Source organism: Oryzias melastigma, linkage group LG7, assembly GCF_002922805.2.
Source record: "Oryzias melastigma strain HK-1 linkage group LG7, ASM292280v2, whole genome shotgun sequence".
Lineage (NCBI taxonomy): Eukaryota > Metazoa > Chordata > Actinopteri > Beloniformes > Adrianichthyidae > Oryzias > Oryzias melastigma.
In genome coordinates, this window is record NC_050518.1 from 15817737 (window position 1) to 15843464 (window position 25728).

The 25728-nt window shown below is 38.0% G+C and overlaps 1 protein-coding gene across 2 annotated transcripts in view; it reads left to right on the forward strand.

The window, feature by feature from the left end:
- Positions 1 to 25728, forward strand: part of LOC112159318 (metabotropic glutamate receptor 4) — a 219613-nt gene that overhangs the window by 55133 nt on the left and 138752 nt on the right. For both annotated transcript variants that reach the window (XM_024293331.2, XM_024293328.2), the window contains exon 2: positions 24231 to 25200. In XM_024293331.2, the coding sequence (XP_024149099.1) occupies positions 24667 to 25200 (534 nt within the window). In that variant the 5' untranslated portion in view covers positions 24231 to 24666. The remainder of the gene's footprint in view (positions 1 to 24230; positions 25201 to 25728) is intronic.

Genomic DNA, 25728 nt, shown 5'->3' on the forward strand with positions numbered 1-25728 from the left:
ACTTATACTCATCTTAATGATATGTAAAAGCGATATCCGAGTTGAAAAAAAGTAATTACATGAGCAATCAGAATGCAGAGCTAGAATAGTGTGCATGACTTATTCTGCCAGAGATGATGAAACATTTGGAAGGAGAAGAAAGGTATCAGATGTGATGAGTTGCATTGGCAGCACAGTTAGGAATGATGCAGAGCTTCGAGTCGGAAATCCTTTGATTCATTGCTTTTGTCCTTACATTTACCTCTGAGTTCCTCCCCTCTTGGCAGACTCAAAACAGTCACAGTGTGGCTGCCCAGCGTGAACGTTTGACAAGGAGAAGGGTAAAAAAAAAAAAAAAAACTGAGTGAATGTAATCCATGTCATCAGACCAAAGACTGACTGGAAACTATTGAAGCTGGATGGATCTATCTGAAAGGAGATGAATGGCAAAATAGAGGAGAGGTTTCGCTGTTGGCAGATAGCAATAAGAACGCTGGCCTTCCCCTCTGTAGTTCCTCTGAAATGATCGCACTAAAAAGTAAAAATGACAGTTTGAAGGAGCCAGTGTGACTGAAAGAGGGCCGCTTGATGACAGGCCTGGTGGTACAAGCTCGGGAGTGCCAGTAAGAGTGTGGCTGTCATTCTACATCCCTGTAACCAACATGGAGCACAGGTATAATCATACTTCATTATAAGGTTTGTGTGTATATCAGTCATTCAGCTTTAAGCTGATTTCAGATGGACATTCTGATAAAAGTTTGGCTTCCTTAAAGACCAAATCGAAGGAAATTTAAGTTTTTAACATGTTTTTGTTGCATTTTATCTGATGATAGAAGACATATTTTAAGTAAATTAAGATCAAAATTATATTTCTAAGACTTTGTTTTAGGCAAATTGTTGTGAATCAGTAGCAGATGAAGAAAAGCTCATATTTGTGATAGAAAAAACACTTGTTGGGCCACATCTCCCTCCATTGAGCTCTAAGCAACAGGGAGGCAAAGAGGGGCGGCGTTGCTCCACTTGAACAGTGTCACCTAAAACTTAAAGGATGAATTACTAATTAAGTCCTACAGCTCTGAAGAAAATATATCCTAGAAAATGACACAGACTTTCTGATTTTGGTTAAAAAAACAAACAAAAAAAAAAAAACAGTATACTTATTTTTAAAGAAAACTGGGAACACTTTTACAATAGAATAGAGGTGTCAAACTCATTTTGGTTCAGGGGCCACATTCAACCTGTCTGAACTCAAGCGGGCCAGACCCGTTACATAATAACAAAACAACATTCATGCAATTATCTTAGACAGTAAAAAAATATATACAGAATAGTTTTGATTAAACATACTCATAGTTTTTAATTTTCAAATATATTAATGTGAGTTTTTTTTTTTTTTCTTTGGAGGTGATAGTAGACAGGTGACCGTAACATTAAGCATGACCACCCACACAGACACACAAACACTTATAAGATCGGTTGGATAAGCTGATAAGATTTGTATTTGTCTTGGCGGAAGCGCAGCAGCAGCTCATGTTAAACTCTGCAGTGTCACAGCATGTTTTTGATGCTGTAGGAATAAAGCTACAATGTTTTTCATATGATCATGTCTATGCCATAAGCCCCATGAAACTAAGCCAGAAAGTGCTGAGTCATGTTGGGGGCATGGCGTTATCACAGGGATTCCTTAATCGAGTGGACTAAAAATTAGGAAGGAGTTATTGGGAGATAATTGTTGTGGACATGCTCTAAGCACCCATTCTTGAACGTGCGCTTAGTCCATGGGGTTCACACTGCACAAGCAAGAAAGGGCTTCTTCTTTTTCCTTTTCTACTGTTTACTAGTGTATCTCCGCCCCCTACAGTTGGAAGAGACTTGGTGCGAAATTTCAAAGTGGTGCAAATCTTGTAAATCTTGCTCCAGGCTTTTTCTTTCACCATTATTTCCCAATATGAAAGACATGGTGTCATATAATTCCAGTCGGGCACAAACTGTAATTGTTAATTTCGATTCACACTATAAAAATTGACGTCACTACCAAATCTGAGTCCCTTATTGGTCAAAGTTTCACTACTTTCAACGCATGTAGATGTGCTTTCAATGGATGTAGAGGTCAATTGTATGTAGAGTATGAAAACTGTCGTAGAAATTTGTGTAGTTACGCCTGAATGCGCAATTTTTTAATCACAGAACCCCAAAATGTTTACACACAAAACATGAACTTTTTATTGAAAGTTGTTACATTCCCGAGGGCGGTGTGAACGCAGCTTCAGAATAAAATCAATATCAATAATAATAGGCCTGATTTCTTTGGCCACACATGCACAATTTGTAAATCATTAGACAAAATTTATTGGCTGTAAACTTTTTAATTTGAAGTTTGAATGGCTAGAAATCCTTTAGCTTTGCTTTAAAGGATTTTATGTGAGACAATTCTTGATAAGCAGCTATAAAATAAATAAATAAGCATCCACCTGCTCTGTCTGCCCACTCGTCCATGATCAAGGACGGAGACACCTGTTCCAGTTTGATGAGGGTCCGTGTGCAAACTTGCTGATAAGTCTTGTGTAAACTGCTGTCCAGTGTGGCTCTATTGTTGGCCACACATGGAATGACTCACATTTGGAGGGCCGTCACAGGCGGTGTGACCCATTTACTGAATCAACTGTCACTTTTGAGGAAAATGCAGTCACTTGATGCAAAGTGGTGCTGTAACATTTAGGTAACGTGGAATCATGTGTGAATAAATGCACACCTTCTCTCGTTAATTCAATTCAATTTTATTGATATAGCTCAATATCACAAAGAAAATTTGCCTCATTGGGCTTCAAGCCGGTAATTTTACAGATGCAGAAAATTAAACATGAACAATAGCTAAAAACTACACAGGCTAAATAAAACTAGTCATCCCTGCCCCTTAGACCCTCCCTCCCGGTAAGGAAAAACTCTTAAAAAAAAACAGATTCAGGAAAAAAAGAAGAAACCTTAGGAAGAGATCCTATCCCAGGACGGACAAGCGATTTACCAGGACTGTTAAAAAAAGAATTTGCTTCTACAACTATTATGTTCAATGGAGGCAAAAAAAAACATTTTTAATATAAAGCATGACTTATATAGCTCCAAATATCATGGAAGAATAAAACAGAGGGGCCTCTAGTCACATGCAAGATGGCGCCAGAAACAATCACTAGCTGGAACTTTTGCAACTTTAGCTGGTTGGATAAGCAGAAATTTCCCAAACTTTGGAAAACCCTTTCATAAAGGATGTGTTAAAAACTTTTTAGAACTATCAGCTTTTGAACTTTTAAATAAACTGAAACTGTCCAGCAGTTAAGTGTACAAGATGAGCTTCAAATGGGACAGAAAACGTTAATCGTTTGATTTCTTTCAAGTCAATATTAACAAGTCTTCAAATTTGTATTACTACACCCGTTTATCTTGGTAAATGCCATTTTTTCTCTGTTAATTAGCTGATAAGAAATCCAATTTTAAATGAAATTGATGGTAGGTTTGTCAAGATCTAGAAACTACTGTTATGAGAAGCTCTCTGCTCCGCTCCATTCTGATGCATCCACATGCAGATCCATGTACGTCTTAAGTTTCCCTCATCCAAGCTGGAGTATGGCTCAATTTTTTTATTTTTTTATTTAAGAAAATTTAAAAAAAAAAAAAAAAAAAAAATGAGAATATGCAATAAGCTGACTCTCGACTGCATCCAGACAAAAGTGTATGTGGGGTTTTATTCCTGACAGATATGAGCATAGTACTTAAGTCATAGACACTGTGGTGTTTAGTGTCTTTTTAGATTACTGAATGAGTTATTACCTAAAATAGATTCACTTTTACTTGCAGGGACATTCCCACAATGACAGGACTGCCTCCCCCCCTGGATCCCCCTTTCAAATACTTGGATGGCGTCTTACGTTGGGGTTTTAAGCTGTTGGAGACAATCACGCCTTGCCTTTCATTGCAGAGTTTTCAGGAAAGATTTAGGAACTTCTAACGCTTTTGCTCCCTTTCTGTCTTTTTCATAAGAACTGTTTCTTTGGAGTCCCTCAGGAAACAGCTCCACTCCTCTTCCCACGCATGGATGTAAAGAAATGCGCCGGAGAAGTGAATGCTGCTGTTCTCATGATAAAAATTCCACTTTATCCATTCAAGCATGTCTAAACACTGAAACCCTCTTTGACAGGGTGGCAGCAACCAAAGGGATGCAGTATTCATGGCTTCTGTCTCCAGGAGAGCAGATAAACCCTTGCTATACTTAGAAGCTCAACATGCGATTTGAAATATGTGATTCCTTACAAATATGTCCCCCCCCATTGTCACCATGGAGTGAGATGCAGCTTTTACTTTGTAGGGGAGAAAAAACCGCACTCTCCTCTGCACATCCTGTGATGTTCTCATCGCTTCTGTTCAGCCATTACTCAACTATTATGGTAGATTTGGGGAATCCACCTTTATGTAACAAAGTCTTCCATGTGCAAACATATTTTTGTCACCATGTTTACTACTTCCAACAATAAGCGAGGCTTAGTTTGAGATGAAAACCCTTTTTCAAAATGTCTTTCTCTTTGGGTTTAATCACTCCTCCCCCCTGCATGAGATCGGACCATCGATCCTCCAGACATGTGTCCCGGCTTCATCTATCAATAGACCCTCACAGCTGGTTGGAAAAACGGGAAAATCACCTGTGGAGCAGCAGTGATGTTAAGCATCTCCAGTATTGAACTTTTTTTCTTGCTAGTGGTTTTATCGTGACTCATGGTTCCCCATCAAGCATATGAGCAACAGTGAAGAACTTTCCTTTAGAGAAAACACAAGAAAACCAAAAACGCTGTAAGCCGGTTTCTTCTGGACTTGGTGTTTATCCGTGCAATGGAGGAGCATTTTACGCTGCACTCTCACAGCGTAGAATGCAGGGAAAGGAGTGCTCAGGGTGACTGTACGGAGCTCCCAGGAGGCAGGGCATGATGCATAAACTCAGTGAGGAAATTGCTGAGTTTGTTTACAGAACATCCTCTTTTTGCTCGTTAGGATCGACTCCAGCAGATCCATTCAACCCAAAATAGGATGAGGCAGGTATAAACATGGAGTTATAGTATTGCTATATTTATGTGCCATATTTTCAGCACTATAAGGTACACTTAAAAGCCTTAATTATAAAAAAAAAAACGACAGTGCACCTTATATTCCAGAGCACCTTATGTATGGAATAATTCTGGTTGTTCTTATTGATGTTAAAAACGATTTTGAAGATTCTGGTGCTTTGCCAGAATGTCAGTATGTTTTCTTTAACGAGTTGCAAACAAGGTCGGGTGTTCTTATAGATATGCTAGTGATGCTAACATGTGGCGGTGTTGATCGTTTTTTTTGTCTTTTAACTGTTTCAAACAAGGTTGGGAGTTAGCTCGTCACAGTGTTTTAGCTGTATCAGTTTGTTTTTGGTACATAATGCAAATAAAAATTTGAGTTACAGGTAGATGCTAATGTGGCTAATGTGTAGCTGTGTTAAACCTCGTTTTTTATGTTTTATTAATATGGTGTGGAGTTAACTTAGTCACAGTAATGTGTGTTTTAGCAGTATCAGTCTTTTTTTACGTGTTACAAACAAGGTGGGGTGTGAGTTACAGGTATTGTAAATATGCTTATGTGGCTAACATGTAGCTCTGTTAACCTATATTTTTTTTACTAATTGTTTATAAGGTGTGGAGTTAGCAAAGTTACAGTAATGTATGTTTTAGTGGTATTAGTATGTTTTTTAACATGTTGCAAACAAGGTTGGTAGTTACAGGTATTGTAAATATGCTAACACAGCTAATGTGTAGCGGTGTCGAACTGCTTTTTATTTTACTATGTTACTAATAAAGTTAGTGTAGACACAGTGACATTTGTTTTATCTGTATCATTTTTTTTCTTTTTATGTACATGATGCAAATAAGACTTTGAGTTACAGGTATTGTAAATATGCTAACATGGCTAATGCGTAGCAGTGTTAAACTATGTTTTTTTTTTTTACATGTTTTACCCCTATCAGTATGTTTCATTTACATGTTGCTAACAAGGTTTAGAGCTACTGTTATTGGGAATATGCTAACGTGGCTAACATGTAGTGGTGTTGAACTGTGCTTTTTTACATGTTGTTAATAAGGTGTGAAGTTAGCATAATTACAGTATCGTGTGTTTTAGCACTATCAGTCTGTTTTTTTTTCTTACGTGTTGCAAACAAGGTTGGTAATTACAGGTTTTGTAAATAGGCTAGCATGGCTAATGTGTAGCGGTGTCAGACTTCTTTATTTTCGTGTTACTAATAAGGTGGGGAGTTAACGTAGACACAGTAAAAGTTTGTTTTTAGCAGTATCGGTCTGTTTGTGTTCGTTTTGCAAACTTGGTTGTGTGTTACCAGTATTGTAAACATACTAGCATGGCTAACATGTAGTGGTGTCTAACTCTGTTCTTTTCTTTTTTTTACGTGTTACTAAAAAGGTTGATGGTTAGCTTAGTCACTGTAACATTTGTTTTAGTAGTATCAGCATGTTTTTGTTTTTTTTTGTTTTTTTTTGACGTGTTGCAATCTTGGTTTGGTGTTGCCGGTATTGTAAGTAGGTGTTAGCATAGTCACAGTAACATTTGTTTTAATGGTAGTCTATTTTTTCATGTGTTGCAAATAAGCTACAGTTACAGGTGTTGTGAATATGCTAATGCTGCTAACGAGGCTAACGTGTAGCATGTTACAAACAAGGTTTAGAGTTATGAATGCAGTTAATTAAGTCTAACTTTCTCACTTATAGTTCAGTGTGCCTTATATATTAAATAAGTTCAAAAATATTATTACAATGCACCGTATAGTTCAGTGCGCTCTTTAGTTCAGAAAATACGATGCCTGTATTTCAGGTGTTATAGTAAGGATTTATCTATATTGGATGGATTAGTACGAGAGTATTGACAGGTAGATGGAAGAAATACGCAGGTCAGCAGGTCGAAACATGATGTTATTTTTAACTCCTCTGTTTGTTTGGGTCTCTGGTTTACTCTGACAGCAGCTGAGACACATGTCTGACCTTCTTGAACCTGAATCCTGTCCTTCTTTCTGTTCATAGAGATTTTTTTTTATCCTTCACTCTCACTTTATTTTTTCTTCATTTCACTGTTGTCTTTTGGGTCTTAAAAAATGTTGCAATTACAATCATTTGGCTTGATATTGAGTACATTGGATGCCAAAATGTGAAGATTTCATTTATTTTGTTTGCTTTTGTTGTAAAGCCTCTTAAGGTCACATATGTTGTAAATTGGTTCTCTCTTTTCCATATTCATTTTTCTTTTGGAAGAAAAATGAATGCAATAAGAGTTTGTGTTTTTAATCCAATTTGGTCAACTCACATCACCTCCAAGAACATCCTGGAATCATAAAAAGGTAGATGTAATTGGAGATGATTTGCTATTAACACGTTATAGCAAAGTGAGATCTACTCTTTGGCGCGGTTTGAAAATGCTTGCAGCCTCGTTCTGATTAAAAGGCATTTTGCTGCAGCTGAACCTGTGCTGTGTCCATCTCTTGTGTTTGTCTCATTTGGCACATTTTGCACAGTCTGATTCAAGCACTTATTGCTCTTGGCTCCTCACCAGCTAAGCTCAAAGGGAGCTTTTTGTGCACTGATGTTGTAAACTGGAGTGTGACATGAAAAATTAGTTCAAGCAAAGTGGGACAAGACACAAAGGCACAGCTCATGACTTCTGTTTTTTTGGTTATTGCTTCAGTGGTTCGAAGATGGTCCTTTTTTTTTTTTTCTTGGAAAGAAAAAAAGACATATTTTTTAAGGCTTGAATACGAAATAAGAAACACCAGAAAAAGCTGTAAGCCAGTGGAAAAAAAGAAAATGTACTAATCCTATTCCCCAAATACTGGTGTGTTATTGCGTATTCCTCTAGATGGAATACTTCAGATGTTCAGTAGTGGTCAAGTTTTTCTATATTATACCATATCATATATTTATATATTATATTTATTATATTAAGGCGTATAAATTGTGTTGCTGCGCAAAATTGGGTGGAAAGCAGGTGGGCCTGCTCTGAAACCCAAACCTATTTTGCCCAGCTATCAATTATAAACAAATTAAAAAAAAAATGGCAAAAAAGTAAGAACTTAAACTGTATGAACATTAAAAAAAAGCTAAAAGTGGTGTGTGCAGAGGGACAGAATGTTTTAGAATATTCAAAATGTTGTGTTTTTTTTTTTCAACTTCCATGTTTTAGTTTGCGTGCTAAAGGACAACAAATGGAAAACCTGGAATAAAGAAACTTTATTGTCCAATGAAGGGTAATTTTTTTATTTTATAGATTTATACCTATAAAAAAATTGTTGAGAAAACAAATAAATCTATAGTATCACAGCATTGTATGTCTAATGTTAAGTTTATCCTGGGAGCACGTTCAAGAACGCACTTTTATTGTTCCTGAATGTGCGTCATATTGGTCATACGCATCATACACTATAGCATTTAGCCTATGGTGATCACACTGGACTTTCAGGGAGGGGCTTCTTCTTCTTCTTTTTCTACTGTGTACTAGCGTATGTACGTCCTCTACAGTTGGTTCGAAATGTCAAAGTGGTGCAACTCTCTCAAAATCTGGTTCCAGGCTATTTCTTTCCCAGCTGTACTCCGATATATTAAAACTTTGTATCGCATAATTCCGGTCGTGGACATACCGCAATTATCAGTTTCTCCTTCATGATCCATTTTCTAACAGTTGGCATTTTCGTGTATTAAAAGGGATACATCCATATATCTAATCTGAGTCCCTGATTGGTCAAAGTTGGTCATGGTTTGACTTGCAATGTTTGTTCCATGGCCGTATGATTTGTACATAAAACTCGAAAGCGATTGTAGAAACTTATATTAAACCGGCATTTATATAGACTTCTCATTGAAAGCGTTCACTTGAACTCACGTTGAGGGTGGAATGAACGTAGCAAAACTGTAACTTTTGAAAATTTTCATCAGAATGTCACATTAACCACCTTTTCCCCCCTTTTTTGTGTTATTAATATCAAAAACATTAGCTGCTTTTACATGGGCACAGTAATCAAACGCCTGATCAGAGTAAAAATGCATCATGTAAACATGCTAATCGGAATCTTTTCCATTGCATGACTTTTATTAATCTAGATTGTATTATTTAATCACAATTAAATATGTTTTATTGTTTTTATTTGATGTAATGGTTTATTTCAAGCACTGATTGTAGACAATACAAGAAATCCCACAAGCATCAAAGTCACTACATACATAATGAAATGTGTTGGTTAAAATAATGATACATTCAGTAAACACTAAGGTCACATTATACTAATTAAATATAGTAGTAGTCTGTTATAGTTTCTAGTTTTTCACACTTCTTGCTTCAACTGTCATCCATTGAATGACAGGTTTGAACTCCCGCTTCAATATTTTCTTTTTTTAAATATAGTAACTACAATATTTTAGTAGAAAATGTTTTTTTATTCCACTTTTATTCTAACTTCTGAGTACAATCTGTTGTGGACATACAGTTTTTTCTTTAATTAAATGATTCATTTTTATTTTCAAGCTTCATCAATAATGAAAAGTCAAAGTGTACTTTAATGGTTCATGTCTGAAAAATAAATTACGATAAATCACCAGCAATGGAAAAGAACAATCTTTCTCTTTTTTTTGACCAGCTAGCATTTTTCCCAACAGTTTTTCTCTTCCCTCTTCCTGCAAAGGCTTTCATCAATAATTGCACGTATGCTGACAGAATTCAGAAAGGTTCGGCCACGGCGCTGAATTATTCACATTTTGCATACATGCGGGGAGGAGGACGCTTAAAAATTGCATGTTCTTTGCATCTTGTTTCACGCCATCTGCATAACAGTATTTATCGCCGCATCACGCCGACAACCACTTCAGATCTGGAGTTCTCATCAAGACTCTCATTGAGGCGGACGTGAGGTTTCGCTGTGGGCTGAGCGGGGTTCGGCTCGCTTGTTCCAGCCTGCATGCGGCAGCCTATGTTTATATGTAAATGTGTGAATACATCTTTCACATTTAGGACTATTTTCAATAAGAAAAAGACCAGCTGAAGCAACGTTTACAGCGGGAACAAAGCAGCAAAATACCCCATGATTCTTTATTCTTGTGTTGCCGCCTGTCTGACCTGTTTCAAAAGCTGTTTTTTGCCATTTTGCATTTTCACCCTCAGACGTTCTGCACATTCTGCCTGTTAGCCCAGGGTAGCAACACACCGTGAGGGGGAATCTGCATTTTGCACTTGAGAAATTGTTAATGAGTGAAGATGAATCACATCAAATATATCCGGCTCTGGAGGAGGGAGGTAATGGAGAGTGTCCTGGAAAAATAAAAAGGGGAATTATCATCGTTGATGTCTGAAACTTTAGTATTCAGAAGCTCAAACACACTTAATAACACCCTAGCATGCGTGCTATACCTCCATAGCCTCATGTTTGTGTCCTCTACCCTGGATATGACTCATCCTACATGAAACATGTCAGGAAGAATTAATGTGACTCACATTATGATGCATCTACAGTGATTTGTTTAACAGCAAAACACAATAACAGTGTAACATGAAAGCAGAGGCTTTCAAACTGTTGGTTAGTTAGTTCAGGCGCAGAGTCTGAGTGAGATAATCAAAGGATAAATCCCTAATCGCTCCGGTTTTCATCAATGTTCTCACACCTTCACCGAATCGATAAACCCTCGGTGCACGGCACGCCGCCGTTCTAGATGACCTTCACTTCCTCAACATGTGGGGAAATAATTGCAGGGAGCGAGAAATGCGCATTTGTTTGCATGACACTTGTTATGTGGCGCTGCGGTGACAGCTTAAAAACACGGCAGCGGGTCTGAAAAGGGAGATTGATGATGCACTCTGAATAGTTTAGAAATAGCTGCCAAAGGAAAGGAAGCTGCCATCGCCGTTTGTCCTCTCACCAAAACGGAACTTCCAGCCTGAGACAGAGATTGGACTCTTGGGTTTTTTTTGTGTGTTTTTTACTAAAAACAGAATGTGTCTTCATCTCTGCTGATGTATGTTCTCTTTAGACTGTAATAAAAGAGCAGCAGAAAATAAAAACCTTGCTCAACAGAGGTTTACTCTGAAGTTCACAACTAGCATCCGAAGAACGACAGTTGTCCAAGCCCTGGCAGCTACACGCTAACATATATGATCGGCACCCATTGATGACGTCATCGAGTGGGAGTGACGCCCAAATTTGAAGTCGCAATTTTCTCAATTTCTCTCTGTTTTGGAGAAATAAATGTAGTGGAAGGGAAAGGCAGTACGGCAAGCCATAAGTATCAAAAATTGCCAAAAAAGCAGGCATGGCCTCATCTACACGTGTACTACAGATAATGATTATTTGAAGTATTTAAATGTTCCCACAATTAGTTCCAATACAACATTTATACCAAAAAAATAATGAAAGTTTAATTTTAACTTTTTGTTTAAGATTTATTTCTGACATTTGGGGGGTGGGGGGTGGGCAAGGGAAAAATTCCATATTAAGCATTTTTTTTTCTCTCAGTATTTGGTTTCAAGACATGTAAATGTAATCAGAAATAATACACGTTTTTACATTTTTGTTTATGTTCAAATATGTGTGAGTGTATATTTATGCTTTGAAGTACTTTATATATGTTTTCTCAAATATATATTTTAAAGCTTTTTAAAAAAAAAGTAATTTTAGGTTTTTATTCATTTTGTTTTTTTTTTGTTCTTTTTACTTTTTACTGATCCGAAAAAGGATCCGAACTGTGACCCTAACAGTGACATTACCATTACACCCCAATTACAAAAGATAAGACCGTGTCACTCTGCCACTACGTACAATATGCGTTTTGTCCGTGTATATAATTTCGGTCTTTGGTGATACATGCATGACAGACGTAATTCAGAAGTGTTTCTTGCGCTCATCATTCATTGATGTGCGCAGATGTCCGTCCAGGGTCTCTACCGACGGGTCTTTACGTGAATTAGGTTTTGAGCTTTTCATAATTTTTGGTCGGTTGATGATTAAGCAGTTCATGCATAGTTTATACGGAAATATTACTAAATCTTTTGTAATTGTGTGTGATTCTTGCGAGGTGTTTCTGCAAATTTGTGGCTTTCCGCGACTCTTCCATGTTTGTCTAACAAACTTTTCACACATGTGCCACTGATGTATAACTTTGATATTGTGCATAAGATGCACATATGAATGAATGAAATGGTTTATTTCAAGCAATCAGGTCATAATACATATCATATCACTTGATATGAAGGAAGCGAACTTATATAATCCCACCCCGGCTCGACCATAACATTTTCTCTACATGAATTATCAATATCTGGTTCAGGAATTAATATCAAATATTAATAGGTTCAGGCTATTTCAATAAAACTATGTAATTGACTCACAAATCACTAATGAATCCCAAATAAACAGTGCGATGATCCAGCACGGTTCATGCACGTTACGCGTTTTGTGTGACGGGCACATAAATCAGCCGATCACTCCCCTCTCCAGCAGTCTATACTAAGAGGGGGTCTCTCACTCCCACCATTCAGCTTGTCAGGAGGTTCTCTTGCAGGTCGGTGTCCAGCCCCAGTTGGTGCCTAACAGCTGGCTTATAACTGGTGCGGACTGGAGGAATCTGACTTAAAATAATTAAAACAAAGCATCGTGGGGGTGCTAACGCGATGGGATTTCTGCCCAGTGTTCTGAATGTCAAAGTGAAGTGTGTTTTTACGTTATTTTTGTTCTATTTATTCGTATTTCGTCTGTGGTTCATTTGCGATACATCTGTGAAAATGACGTAAAAGACCATAACTTTTTTCACTTTTTCCAAGAAAAATTCCTGCATGACCAGTTCCATCTCTGCAATATGAACAAAATGTACGTAGCAGCAGTATGACACGGCCTTAAAAGATGCTAAAAGCAAACAAATACCCACTTCCATTGCTCTTTCCTTTTAATTCATTTGAGAAATAAAAGATATCCCAGAAAAATATAATAATAGAAGGAAGAGTTTATTTCACAGGCTCTGAACTGCAGCTCTCATCCCAACAGATACTGAGGTGTAAAGAGGCTGTTTACCTCTCAAACACCATAAGCAGTGAGTCACTGTTTTTAGAGGATATGTCACTTCTTGGCAGTGAGGACAGGCTTTTATGCCAGTGCCTTTACTGTCTAGAAACAATAGTCGCAGCCATCAGCTTGACGTCAATAATAATTAAGCTCCCGCTCCTTTTGTGCTTCCGCAGAGATTGACACGGACAAAAATAATCCAGCGTTGCATTTCTCTCTGCGGAAGTGCTCGCATTTGTGCTGAAATGTTAGCATTCAATCAAAAGAAGCCACTGGGCCAGTTTGAACCTCATTTAGACCTATTTAAAGGGTGTGTTGGGAAACATGCTCATGATTATTATAGCTAGATATCAAATATTCTGTTTTAAAGCAGGACAACAAACAAAAAAAAGGGTGAAATTATGCGCAGGTATAATTTAAAACAGATTAAAAAAAAAAAACATATTTTAATAATAATTAATAGTCCGTTAGATGTGCAGCCTTGAATGTAAAGCAGTAGTCTGATTAAAATTAGGGCCGGGAATCGATTAAAAAAAATGTAACTAATTAATCACAAATTAAAAATTGTTGACAATTAATTAATTTATTGTTCAAATAATTTTATTATTTAATTAATTAAAAAAAATAGTTACAGTACTTGCCAGCCACTTATCTGCAAATAATCTCAATATGAAATCAAATGCAAAATTGTACTTTTAGAACACTTATTTTTAACCCTTTGGGGCCTCAGCTAACAGAAATAAGAATCTCTCTCCTAAGAACACTGCTGTCTATTTGACATTTTTCCTGGTTTTATTTTATTTTTTTCAGCATTTTCTTTTGCTCTTAAATTGTCCTTACTGCATTTGTGAAAAATAAGAAAAATGTTTCTGGGAGAAGTTTCAGGTCGCCTGGAATCTGCTCACAGGTGGGGGCGTGTCTGTCCACTCTGAACTGCTCGCCTCTTGTAATAGCAGCGGGCGGGAGTTTCGCGGTGACCAGTGGAGTTTCCGCAACTTTTAGACAATGCTGGTGCTCATAATTGTAGAGAAAATAATGTTGGTCCGCATCCCAAAATAAAATAATGATTGAGTTTCCTCGCTGTTGGATTTCTAATTGCAGACAGCTCCATTCGGATCTTTCGCGCTGCAGCCATTGAATCGACGTTGATCTTCCGCCTCATATATATATATATATATATATATATATATATATATATATATACTTTTGTGCAAAAATTACAAATAAGTGTGATATTATCTCTTTAATTTAATAAAATCTCAATCACAGAGTATAAAAAAACTTATGTTTAATTTAGACAAAATTTTAGAGCGCTGATCTCACAGCAGCACGTCAGGACGCCTGAGGGCGTTAATAATTATGAATGCGTTAATTCTGTTTCCATTAATCGCATGCATTAATGCGTTAACTTCCACAGCCCTGAATGAAACACAAGTCTAATTTCTAAGTTTGGACCAGCATTTCTGAAGGATGGAGCTCCTTGACTTCATTGACATCCTGTTAGACATTTTATTCAGTTAAAAAAAATAATAATTTAGTGAAGTCCTAGTATTACAATAGCATTAAGGTAAGCAAAAATAGTTGTTTATTTAAATATATTAATGCAAAATTATAGGTAATTTTTTTTAGTTAGTTTATTCATTTATTACATTTTCATATCACACAACAAAAAATGTTGTATACTCTTGTCTTTGGTGAAAATGAAAGGGGACAGAAAGAGAAAAACCTATTGTCTCTGCGCCATTTAACAAAATCAATCAAGCTACTTTAACCAAATCTTTCTCTTTGTATTGTAACAAAAATATGTCAACTGGCTGGCAAAAGCAGGCAAAAAACAAACAGCAACAGCAACAAAAAGAAAATAAACCAAATATCTCCAAATTTATTATTATTTTTTTAAATATAACCCATTTGCTTATAATTCATATTGTGTGAGCATTTTTTCACAGTTTTTTTTTATTTATTAATTGAGCTGGACTCTTTTATTGATTTTTCAAGATTATTTCATAATCTGATACCCTGCATCAAAACACTTTTTTCCTTCTTTTTTGTTCTGAATTTGTTGGTTTCAAACTTTTTTGAATGTTATGTGTTAGACTTTCATGATGTGCTCTATACATGAGTTTTAGGATGGAATGATCTACTACAGTAAGTCTTTAAATTTTAATATTTTCAGCTTTATAAATAGTGCTGTAGATGTAGATGTAAATTAACTTTCAACCAGTGTTTCTGGATCCCACACATTGTATCACAATGGTGTTGGAGTGACTCATTCAATTTTAACAGGGAATTTATTTATTTTTTTATGTTGCAAAATAGAGAAACACATTTTTCCTGATATGTCAATGAGGAGAAGTCAGTTGTCGTACAATAGAGCTGCATATAAGCCTTTTTGTGTTTTAATTGAATAGAATTTGGAATTATGTCATTTAAAACATTTGCAGCCATTGTATTGTATTTACTCTGACCTTCATGAGTTGCGCCAGAAATCACACATTTGTTCCATCAGAACAACAACACAAATGGTAAAAATGGTACAAACGGGAGAATAAATATAAATAAATAACCCTCCGTCTGCAGAGAACTCTCTCCCCATTGGCTCCTTTGACTGCTTCGGCTTGTGGGACCAAAGTGTCGCCTCTGCTGGAGCGTAACAGCCACAGCTTCCCCTCAGACTAAGAGATCCCTGTCAAACAAAGGCCCTCTGCAGGTTGATGGACTCATTAGACAAGCGCATGTCACTGCGGGGCTTTGTAGCTACAGAAAGGTGCAGGACGCGGTGATGCATCTTGCTGCATTTTTTCCTCTCTAAAACTGAATACAACATTCTCCAGTGATGTTTAAAATATTTTTAAGTTTTCTTTTGCATTGTGTTTAAGTGAGGTGGTGAAGCTTATGCATTTGGAGACATTGATGTTGCTTTTTAAAGTCACTTGAATGAACTAAAAACAGAAACTGGAATGTTTACACGAATGAAAAACTGCAATAATTGGAGAAAAAATTTGGACGAGGTGATAATTGCAGCGTATTTTTTTAGACGTATATTGGAGCTTAACTAGTGCTTAGCCTAAACCCTGTCTGCATTTATATTAAAGCAAAGTAAGCCCTCGTTAAGGCACTTCCTAATTGGCTGTGCTCTCACAATATTGGCTTTGCAGGAGGTTTCTGGTGACTCTAGATTGGATGTAGTTGGCTCAAAGCCTAGCACATCGTTTTATTTTTAAGAGAGAAACAGATGAGTTGTACATTTATTAATAAGTGTACACGCTTTATTTTTATTTATTCTGTTAACCTTTTTTCATTTATTATTAAAGTATTTTTTGTCATTTTAAATTTGTGTTATAAAAATAATTGGAAATGTGTTTCATGCTGGAAAGATTTATGATGATGTACATTCTAAAAAATATTTAAAAAATCAAGTTTTGTTCCTACAAGGTAATTTAGAATAAGATAGAAAAAATACAGACAAAAACCAACATTTTTTTTTTATTTTACATTTTTTATCTGTTCTTGTAAAACTTTCTGGCCCTCATGAGTACACAACTGTAATATTTGCAGATGTGATCAGTTTTTGCATTTTACCTTATTTTTGTTTGCTTTAAACATTTTCAATAAATCAGCCAATTTTCCCTTGTTTGGTCTATCTATAAATAACACCATTTGCCAGGGGCGGAGCTACAGGAGATTTCCTGTAAAAAAAAGCTTTGGCTCCCCCAATTTTTAAGATAATATTAGTATCATTATTGAGAAAAATCATCAGTGAAAGCTTCTTTAAGCTTTAGAAATAGCACTTGGAATACATATTTTTAATCCTTTCCTTTGCAGTGACCGTCCACTCTTCTGTTTCCATTTGCCACCCTTCCAAAGTCTCCTACCCCCCCCAAAAAAAAATGTTCTAGCGACTTCTACTGACCCGTTGTAGTAAGACCTTCTTTAGAAAAAGCCAGAAACTCACTACAATTTATGGCCTTTCTGTTGTTTGAAAGGGTTTTACTTTTTCCCTTTACCATACCTAGACGATATTTTTACTGCGATATCAGACATCTCCTTGTCACCAGTGTGTGTTGACTCCAGTCCAAGGAAAAGATTCCTGTACATGTGATATCTGCTCTGTCGACTGACGCAGAACACTGGAGTCCAATGCCATAGAACAGAGTTTATCAACATTTTGGAACAATGGGTTAATCTGAAATCTAAAGATAGAACCCAAAAATGTCAGGAGAGCTGTGTTGTGGCGCGCTCGCAGATGTTCTGTGGATTCAGGAGGGATCTGTTCAAAGTTCTGCTCAGTGAAATAAGACACTCACACGTCTCTGTTCCTCCCCTCTGTTCTGCTTTCTGCTCCTGGATGGACCAGGAACACCGCTACACCGGTACACTGTGGTATATATCTTTATCTGCCCCATTTTTTTTATTTTTTTCAGATGCATATATATGTATATATATATATATATATATATATATCAATATATATATATATCGATATATATACTTTTTCTGGTTGCTTTGCCCCGCCCTCGTAATTCCTGGCCAATGACGGAAAAGATCTTTAGTCACGTGATTTTGCTCACAAGCTTTAGCTCAAAAGAGAAAAAACACACCAAACGCAAGGTTCAGGACTCGATCTATAACAAATAAAGCTCGGTCCAGACCAACGGATGCCCTACCTGAAACAACCAAGTGTTTTATCTGGGCTGGGGACCGGCACAGGGAGACCCAGACTTGTATCCCCCCCCGTGGCTACACAGTTAGGCAGTAGAGTGAAGGGTCTTCCCTACTGGACCAAACTCATCGGGGAAACAAGCCCTAGTTTTTCCCCAGTCCGGCACACAACCAGCTGAGTCATCCACTGTTTTAAATGTATTTTTTAAATGTAGTTTTTACCTTAAAGCTATTTCTTTGGTGCTCAGATTCTCCACAGACTTCCATCTCTGACATCCCTACAGAGGAGTACACAATAGCCGTTTATAGCATTTTGCAGAAGTTCAGGAATTACCTAAAGCCTCTTTAGAGTAGAATTTTGCAAAAAAAATTAAAAGGCTAAATTGGTTATGTTTAGTTTAGATTAAATGAAATTCAACTACAACAAAACAGAAAAATTTGACCTAAAATGTTTCAGACTTGACTTAAAGTTAAGATACCTGCTGCAGTACATCAGTTTTAAAAACCTACACCTAATTTCATTTTAATAAACCCCGATTACTGAAGGTAAACGGCTGCTGTCTCTCCCTTCAGTGCGGTGGAGGATATCTGCGGGACAAGTCCTGTCCAAAGAAAGTAAGAAGCTCCCCCCTCGTCACAGTGAAGGGAGATGGCTGCCGTGTGGATGCTGCAGTTTCCCCTTAACTCCCACTCTCTGCAGACAGCTGATGTTTATCAGCTCTGCCCATCTGGGCCTTGCGACTGAACATCTGGTGAAGCTGCCACTGTGCATGCAGTGTGTCGCCGAGCGATGACAGCGAAGCGGCACTGCTGTCCACCCCTTCCAAAAAGATCTGCAGAGGCTGTGAGCACTTCATTTTTAAACGTCAGAGCTCATTCTATAAACCCGATTCTGTCAGCGAAGCATCGGCCGTCCCTCTGGACACTTATCTGCTCGTTTTGCTTAGTAATCGCCATAATTCTGGCGTTATCACTTTCTACTGACTGTTGATTGGGGTTTAGCCATCAGATTTTAATCTGATTTGTCTCTAATTTTTAGGCTTTTACAATAATCTAATTGGAAATGGTTGTATAAAATTCTTAAAAGGCATAACTTGTATTAAATTAAAATAGGTCGTTGTGGCCCATCACTTCTGCAGAACTATAGAAAGCATTGAATCTGCTATTTCCCTAGAAAGCATGAAAATTCTGATGAATCTTTTATTGAAGATGTCATTATTCTTGTTTTTTCTGCTTATTAAAATGTTCAACAGTTGCTCTAATATAGGAAAACAACAATCTCTGCAATGCCATCCATTTACTTACCATAACAAGCTTGAGGAAACACAATTAATTCAGATTGTACAACACTTTGTGCGATTGAAAAACAAGAGCTTTTACTTCAAAAGTGTTAAAAATTCAAACTTTTTGTTTTGTTTTATATTCCTACCAGGTTTGTCATATTTGAAATGACATGACCGACCTTTTCCCCTCCGTACTGTAAAAGGCTATCCTCAAGAATCACATGCTCTGCAGAGACTGCCAACTTTTCATCTATTATGTATTCTGCATTTTAGACGGATGAACCACGAAGAGTGATATAAATATCTTCTTTTGGTTAGCCGAAGGAGTTGTGTTTTTACATTTTGTAACCAAAGAATGAAGAGACATTCATTTGAAAACTATTCTTCGTGATTTGTACGTGCTATGACACTCATCTTTGATGAAATATGCTTCAAAGTTTGCTAAGAAAAGGTGCTTAAAAGACTCAGAGAAAGTAGTACTGCACAAGTCCAAAGTGATGGTTTTGAAAGCTGGTGCAACTAACTAATACTGGGCTAAATTTCGTCCCTTGTGTCCTTTTGTTCCGCCGGACCGAGACAACAGGGGGGCTGCATGTTAGCATAAAACGCAGCATGATATGATGCCTGGCGGGTGTGTGTATGTGTGTGCGGGTGAGTGATAGTCAGTTCAGAAAGAAAGGGACAGATGTAGGGCTCCCCCACTGTGCAGACTCACTGCTCTGTTTTTTTAGAAACCTGATGTGTGCACACACATACACCCTGCACATTGTCCATCGTGGTACAGTACTTATTCTTATGTATTACTCTCCACTTTAGACAGAGTACTACTAGATGGAATAAGACCAATTCATGATTGTTAGTTTTACAAAGTTGTAGACTCCTTTTCATTTGTCTGTATTTGAGGTCACAGTATGTGGTGGAGGTGTACTAAACGCTGTTCTACACTCTGAAGCAATTCCAATATTTTGACTACATTGAACCCATTACCATATTTACGCACTACAAGTTGCTCTGGAGTACAAGTCACAGCAGGCAAAATGTGCAAATATAACCAGAACCCATGCAATATATAAATATTTATAAAAGTTGCATTTTTGCACTTTTTATTACAAAATACAAGATCAAGAACAGACATTTCATTTTGAAAATCAATTTCTAGTAATTGGGCTGCACGGTGGCGCAGTGGTTAGCACCCTTGCCTCACAGCAAGGAGGCCCCTGTTCAAGTCCCAGCTGGGGGATCTGAACCAGAAACACCAATTGGGGAACTTTCTGTGTGGAGTTTGCATGTTCTCCTCATATGCTTGGGTTTTCAATGGGGACTCCAGCATCCTGCCTCTGTCCAAAAACATGCTTCATAGGTTAATTGGTGACTCTGAATTGTTCCTAGGTCCAAACAACATGGCTGGTCTCACCTCAGTCTTGTACACCTTTCCTTTCATTTGTGCTGAAACTCTTCTGTCACACATCACACCTGACACTTTTCTCCACCCATTCCAACCTGCTTGCACTCTCCTCTTCACTTCTTTTCCACACTCTCCATTACTCTGTACTGTTGACCCTAAATACTTAAACTCCTCCACCTTCTTTATCTCTTCTCCCTGTAACCTCACTCTTCCACTCTGGTTCCTCTCATTCACACACATGTACTCTGTCTTACTGTGGCTAACCTTCATTCCTCTCCTTTCCAGGGCAAACCTCCACCTCTCTAACTCCACCTCCACCTGTTCCCTGCTCTCACTACAAATCACAATATCATCTGCAAACATCATAGTCCATGGTGATTCCTGTCTAACCTCATCCGTCAGTCTGTCCATCACCATTGCAAACAGGAAGGGGCTCAGAGCTGATCCCTGATGTAATCCCACCTCCACCTTGAACTCCTCTGTCACCCCTACAGCACACCTCACCACTGTCTTACAGCCCTCATACATGTCCTGCACTGCTCGGACATACTTCTCTGTCACTCCAGACTTCCTCATACAATACCATAGTTCCTCTCTGGGCACTCTGTCATAAGCTTTCTCCAGATATAAAATGAATTTAAAATATTCCTCTTAAAATATCAAAAGTTAATCTCCTAATTGTGTCCATTGCCGCTTCCTATAAACAAATATTAGGGAACAAGGAGGGACTTTTCTGTCCGTCCCAGCCAAAAACACACTTCTCCACATTTTAATGAATGTTCGTCCTTCTAATCCTTCAAGTTGCAGACATCAAGGTTTCCAAATTTCGGGGTGAAAAAATGATGACAAATCAAACTAAGTCATTTTAGTGAAGTAGGTCATGAGTAATTGCTACAAATATACACTAAAAACACTATAAATTATGATTTTAATCCTCGTAGATATTGACCAATGTGGCAAAACATTGACCTCAAAAAGCTCTTCTTTCACAGGTGATATGTGGTATCTGGCTAACATCCTTTTTTTCCAATCATACCACTGTGAATTATGGTCAAACACCTTAGCTTTGTTCTTGTCTGACCAACAGACATTTTTCATAAATGTTGCATTTCATAAATGTTGCATTGATCTGAACTTTGCTGCCATGTTCGTTTTAGAGGGAAGAGGTTTCCTCATGGCAGCCCTTTCAGGCCTGTCACGTTTTATCAGTCTTTCTGTTGCTTGTGGAGATATTCATTTTCATTAGAAAGTAAGAAAATACCCTAAATTCTCAGGGAAAGTAATTATGTTCTTTTTATTTAATTTCAAATTGGTTGGGAGAATTTACTCAATAGATTTGAGATGGGTGAAAATGGTTCTACAGCGGTTGTAGCTTTTACCTGTCAAACATTACATTGCTCACAGCAGAGGGTTTCCCTCATCAAGTTTTGTTCAGCTGGAGGCTTCTTCCTATTATTTGGGGAGTTTTTCCTCTCCACAGTCGACTGTTTGCTTAGGAAGGCAGACTACAATGAAAACCTTTCAATGTCATTTTTTTATTCATCTGTAAAAACTAGAGCCGCCCAACTCTGGTCCTTGATATCTACCCTCTGTGTTTTCTAGCTTTCCCTGCCATGTTTTCTGCTGATTAGCTGACTCAGACGTTTTAACATTATGATGAGCTGAATACACCAGAACATACAGAGCAGGAATAGCTGGAAAACAGGCAGTGATAGATCTGGAGGACTATGTTTTGGCAATCCTGTATTAAGACGATATATTTAAAACAATTATGTTAGAATAATCTGGGTTGAATTTGAATATAATGAGCAAGAATATTAGAAATGAATGGGATTAACACAATTTTGGTAATTTGACACAATTTAGCAGCCTTATTTTTTGAGTGGCTCCTTAAGACAACACACATTTGGGGTTTTAAACTCACTGGGCACTTCATTAGGTACACCTTACTATCAGGTTGGATTCCTTTTTCTCTTCAAAACTGCCTCAGTCTTTGGTGGCATAGATTCAACAAGATAATGGAAACATTTCTCAGAGATTTTGGTAAATATTCACATGTTAGCATCACATAGATGCTGCATATTTGTCTCCCATTTCACCACATCCCAAAGGTGTTCTATTGGGTTGAGACCTGGTGACTGTGAAGGTCATTTGAGTCCAGTGATGTTCAAGGAACCAGTCTGAGATGATTCCAGCTTTATTACATGACGTCTTATCCTGCTGGAAGTAGCTATCAGATGGTACACTAGGATGGACAGGTCAGGCTGACTGTAACCATGATAAAATAAGGGGCCCAAAATGTGCAAAGAAAACATCCCCCACACCATTACACCACCAGCATTAAGCGTTGATACAAGGCAGGATGGATCCATGCTTTCATGTTGTTGATCCCAAATTCTGACCCTACCATCCGAATGTCGCAGCAAAAATTGAGACTCATCAGACCACACAATGGTTTTCCAATCTTCCATTGTCTAGTTCTGGTGAACCTGTGTAGCCTCAGTTTATTGTTCTAAGCTCACAGGAGTGACACCCAAGTTTTTCTGCTTCTGTAGCCCATCTGCCTCAAGGTCGGACATATGTGTTCAGAGTTGCTCTTCTGCAGACCTCGGTGGTAACCAAAGGTTATTTGAGTTACTGTTGGCTTTCTACCTGCTTGAACCAGTCTGACAATTCTCCTGTGACCTCTGGCATCAATGAGACATTTTCGCTCACTGAACTACAGCTTTACTATTTACTATTTTCTCTTTTTCTGACCATTCTCTGCAAGCCATGGAGATGGTTGTGAGTTAAACTCACAGTAGATTACCAGTTTCTGAAATACTCAGACCCGCCCGTCTGATACCAACAACAAGTGGTCACTTAAATTACCTTTCTTCCCCATTTTGATGCACAATTTGAACTGCAGACGATTGTCTTGACCACATCTACATTGAGTAGCTCTGATGTGATTGGCTGATTACAAATTTGTGTTAACAAGCGATTAGACAGGTGTGCCTTTGGAAGTGGCCAGTAAATATAGATATAAAACGGTTAAATTATTTTTAGGAAACCCCTATATTGCAATGAAAGAAACTCTCAGCAATTATACTACTTTAAAGAATTTTTAAAAACTTCAATAAAGCAAATAGATTTGGTCAGGAAGGTAATGATACACGTTGCTCTCTAAAGTCTGTACTGAGTTCTTTGTTCAACAAGCTGCATTTGGACTAGGCTCAGGAATTCAATGTGTTGTTTTTCTTCTCCAAGGTAGCACTTAGCAAATTTTAAGACCCTGTCAAAAACCCGATGATAGCTTTTGTTTATGTGTGCTCTTTTTGTGCACAGTAAGGAAATCTCTTCTCAAGTTAAAGAATCCTATTCATCGTAAGAAACACGTCCCCTTAACTCAGCCCCATACTCCATTATTTTTCAAAGAATGGAGACAACATGAAGTGAAAACTGTGCAGGTATGAAACTAATGGAACAGCAGCAGCAAATCACGTATGCTCCAGGCACCAAAATAATTCATTGCAGCGCACTGCAAGCAGCTGAGGCACAGCAGTAATACAGAGCAGCCTGTTCATAGTGCTGGGTGCAAGTAATGCATCCGCTAGAAAACAAACCATCATGAAACAGTTGGCTTTTACTGTGCGGTCCTATCATGAGGTGTGCATGTTAATGGCTGAGGCTCGTTTTGTTTGCTCCCAAAAACAAATGTTTACAGGAATTAAAAGAATGGGAGGTAATTTATTCCATCTCGTTGGGAATTACCTGTTGCTTCCGTATTTCTCACACCTGTATTTTGTGTTGGCAGGAACTCTGTGTGGACTCTGCTTCCTGCTTGCTTGACAGACTGAGAGAAGAGCTGCACACTTCTGGAACACCGGAGAACAGAGGAAGTCGTCCAGCTTTCTTCTTGCCTGATGAAGGAACTCTGAACGCCACCTGAGCACACTCAGAACTATTTAATTTCTCTGCACATCTGCCACCCTCAGGTGTTGGAAAGCAGAAAGGGACATCACAGAAAAGAAGAAAAGGACGTAGATAAACACAACAAAGAGCACAACATTCGTACTTCTGAGTTTGTGTCAGAACAAGAAACCATGGAAGGAGATTTTTGAAGTCCACTTTGCTCTGTAAAGTATTGCTGTTCCTGGATATTTGCATGTACGTCTGGGTACATGTGAGCACACTTCTTTTATTTTCAAAGGACCTGAATTTGTGTTTGGATGTGGATTTAGTCTTTCATTATGACTCTGCAAGGAGGCTTTGAGAGATTGTGGACTGGCTGCCACAGAGAGGTTTGCTGTTGGGTCTTGCTGCTGGCTTGTTATTTGTCAGACGCATTGGCAGTCAGGCCCAAAATGCCCGGCCACACATACCTCAACTCAATACGCATCGATGGGGACATATCTCTGGGTGGACTGTTTCCCGTGCATGCCAGAGGAAACGATGGAAAAGCCTGCGGAGAGTTGAAGAAGGAGAAAGGGATCCACAGGCTGGAGGCCATGCTTTTTGCCTTGGATCGTATTAACAATGACAATGAGCTGCTGCCTAATATCACCTTGGGGGCCCGCATCCTGGACACGTGCTCCCGAGACACCCACGCCCTGGAGCAGTCGCTCACATTTGTTCAGGCATTGATTGAGAAAGACTCGACTGATGTCAAGTGTCTCAGCGGAGGGCCGCCCATCATTACTAAGCCGGAGAGAGTGGTGGGAGTGATCGGTGCCTCGGCCAGCTCCGTGTCAATCATGGTCGCCAACATTTTGCGCCTCTTCAAGGTCAGTTTTTTTCTTAGTACACAGAAATGTTTCTTCAAGAGGTATTCATATTGCAAAACATCAAGATTATAATGTAGGACTCTAATATAGTCCGTTTTCTTTTGACCCAATAATTCTCTCAGATTCTCTTTACACTACACTTCTCACTACTAATGACATTAATTTGCCAAGAGTTCTCAGTTTCGCCCTCCTCTCATTAATTCAAGGAGACCAAGCGTGGAAACATGAGCTCAGTGAACAACTTCCTGGACTTTTACTAGATATAGTGCACAAAATGAGCTGGAGGACAGTAATGAGTGGACAGTTACAAACATAAACAATTCATGACAGGTCTACCGCCAGCGTGGCTCAGACGAACAAAATCGACCATTCGAGTAATGAGCATCAGGGTGGTGTCAAAACAGTCTTTCAAACAGGGAGAAAGCTGAAATGATGGAGTAAGACAGATATATATATGTGTGTGTGTGTATGTATATATATATATATATATATATATATGTGTGTGCATATATGTGTATATATATATAT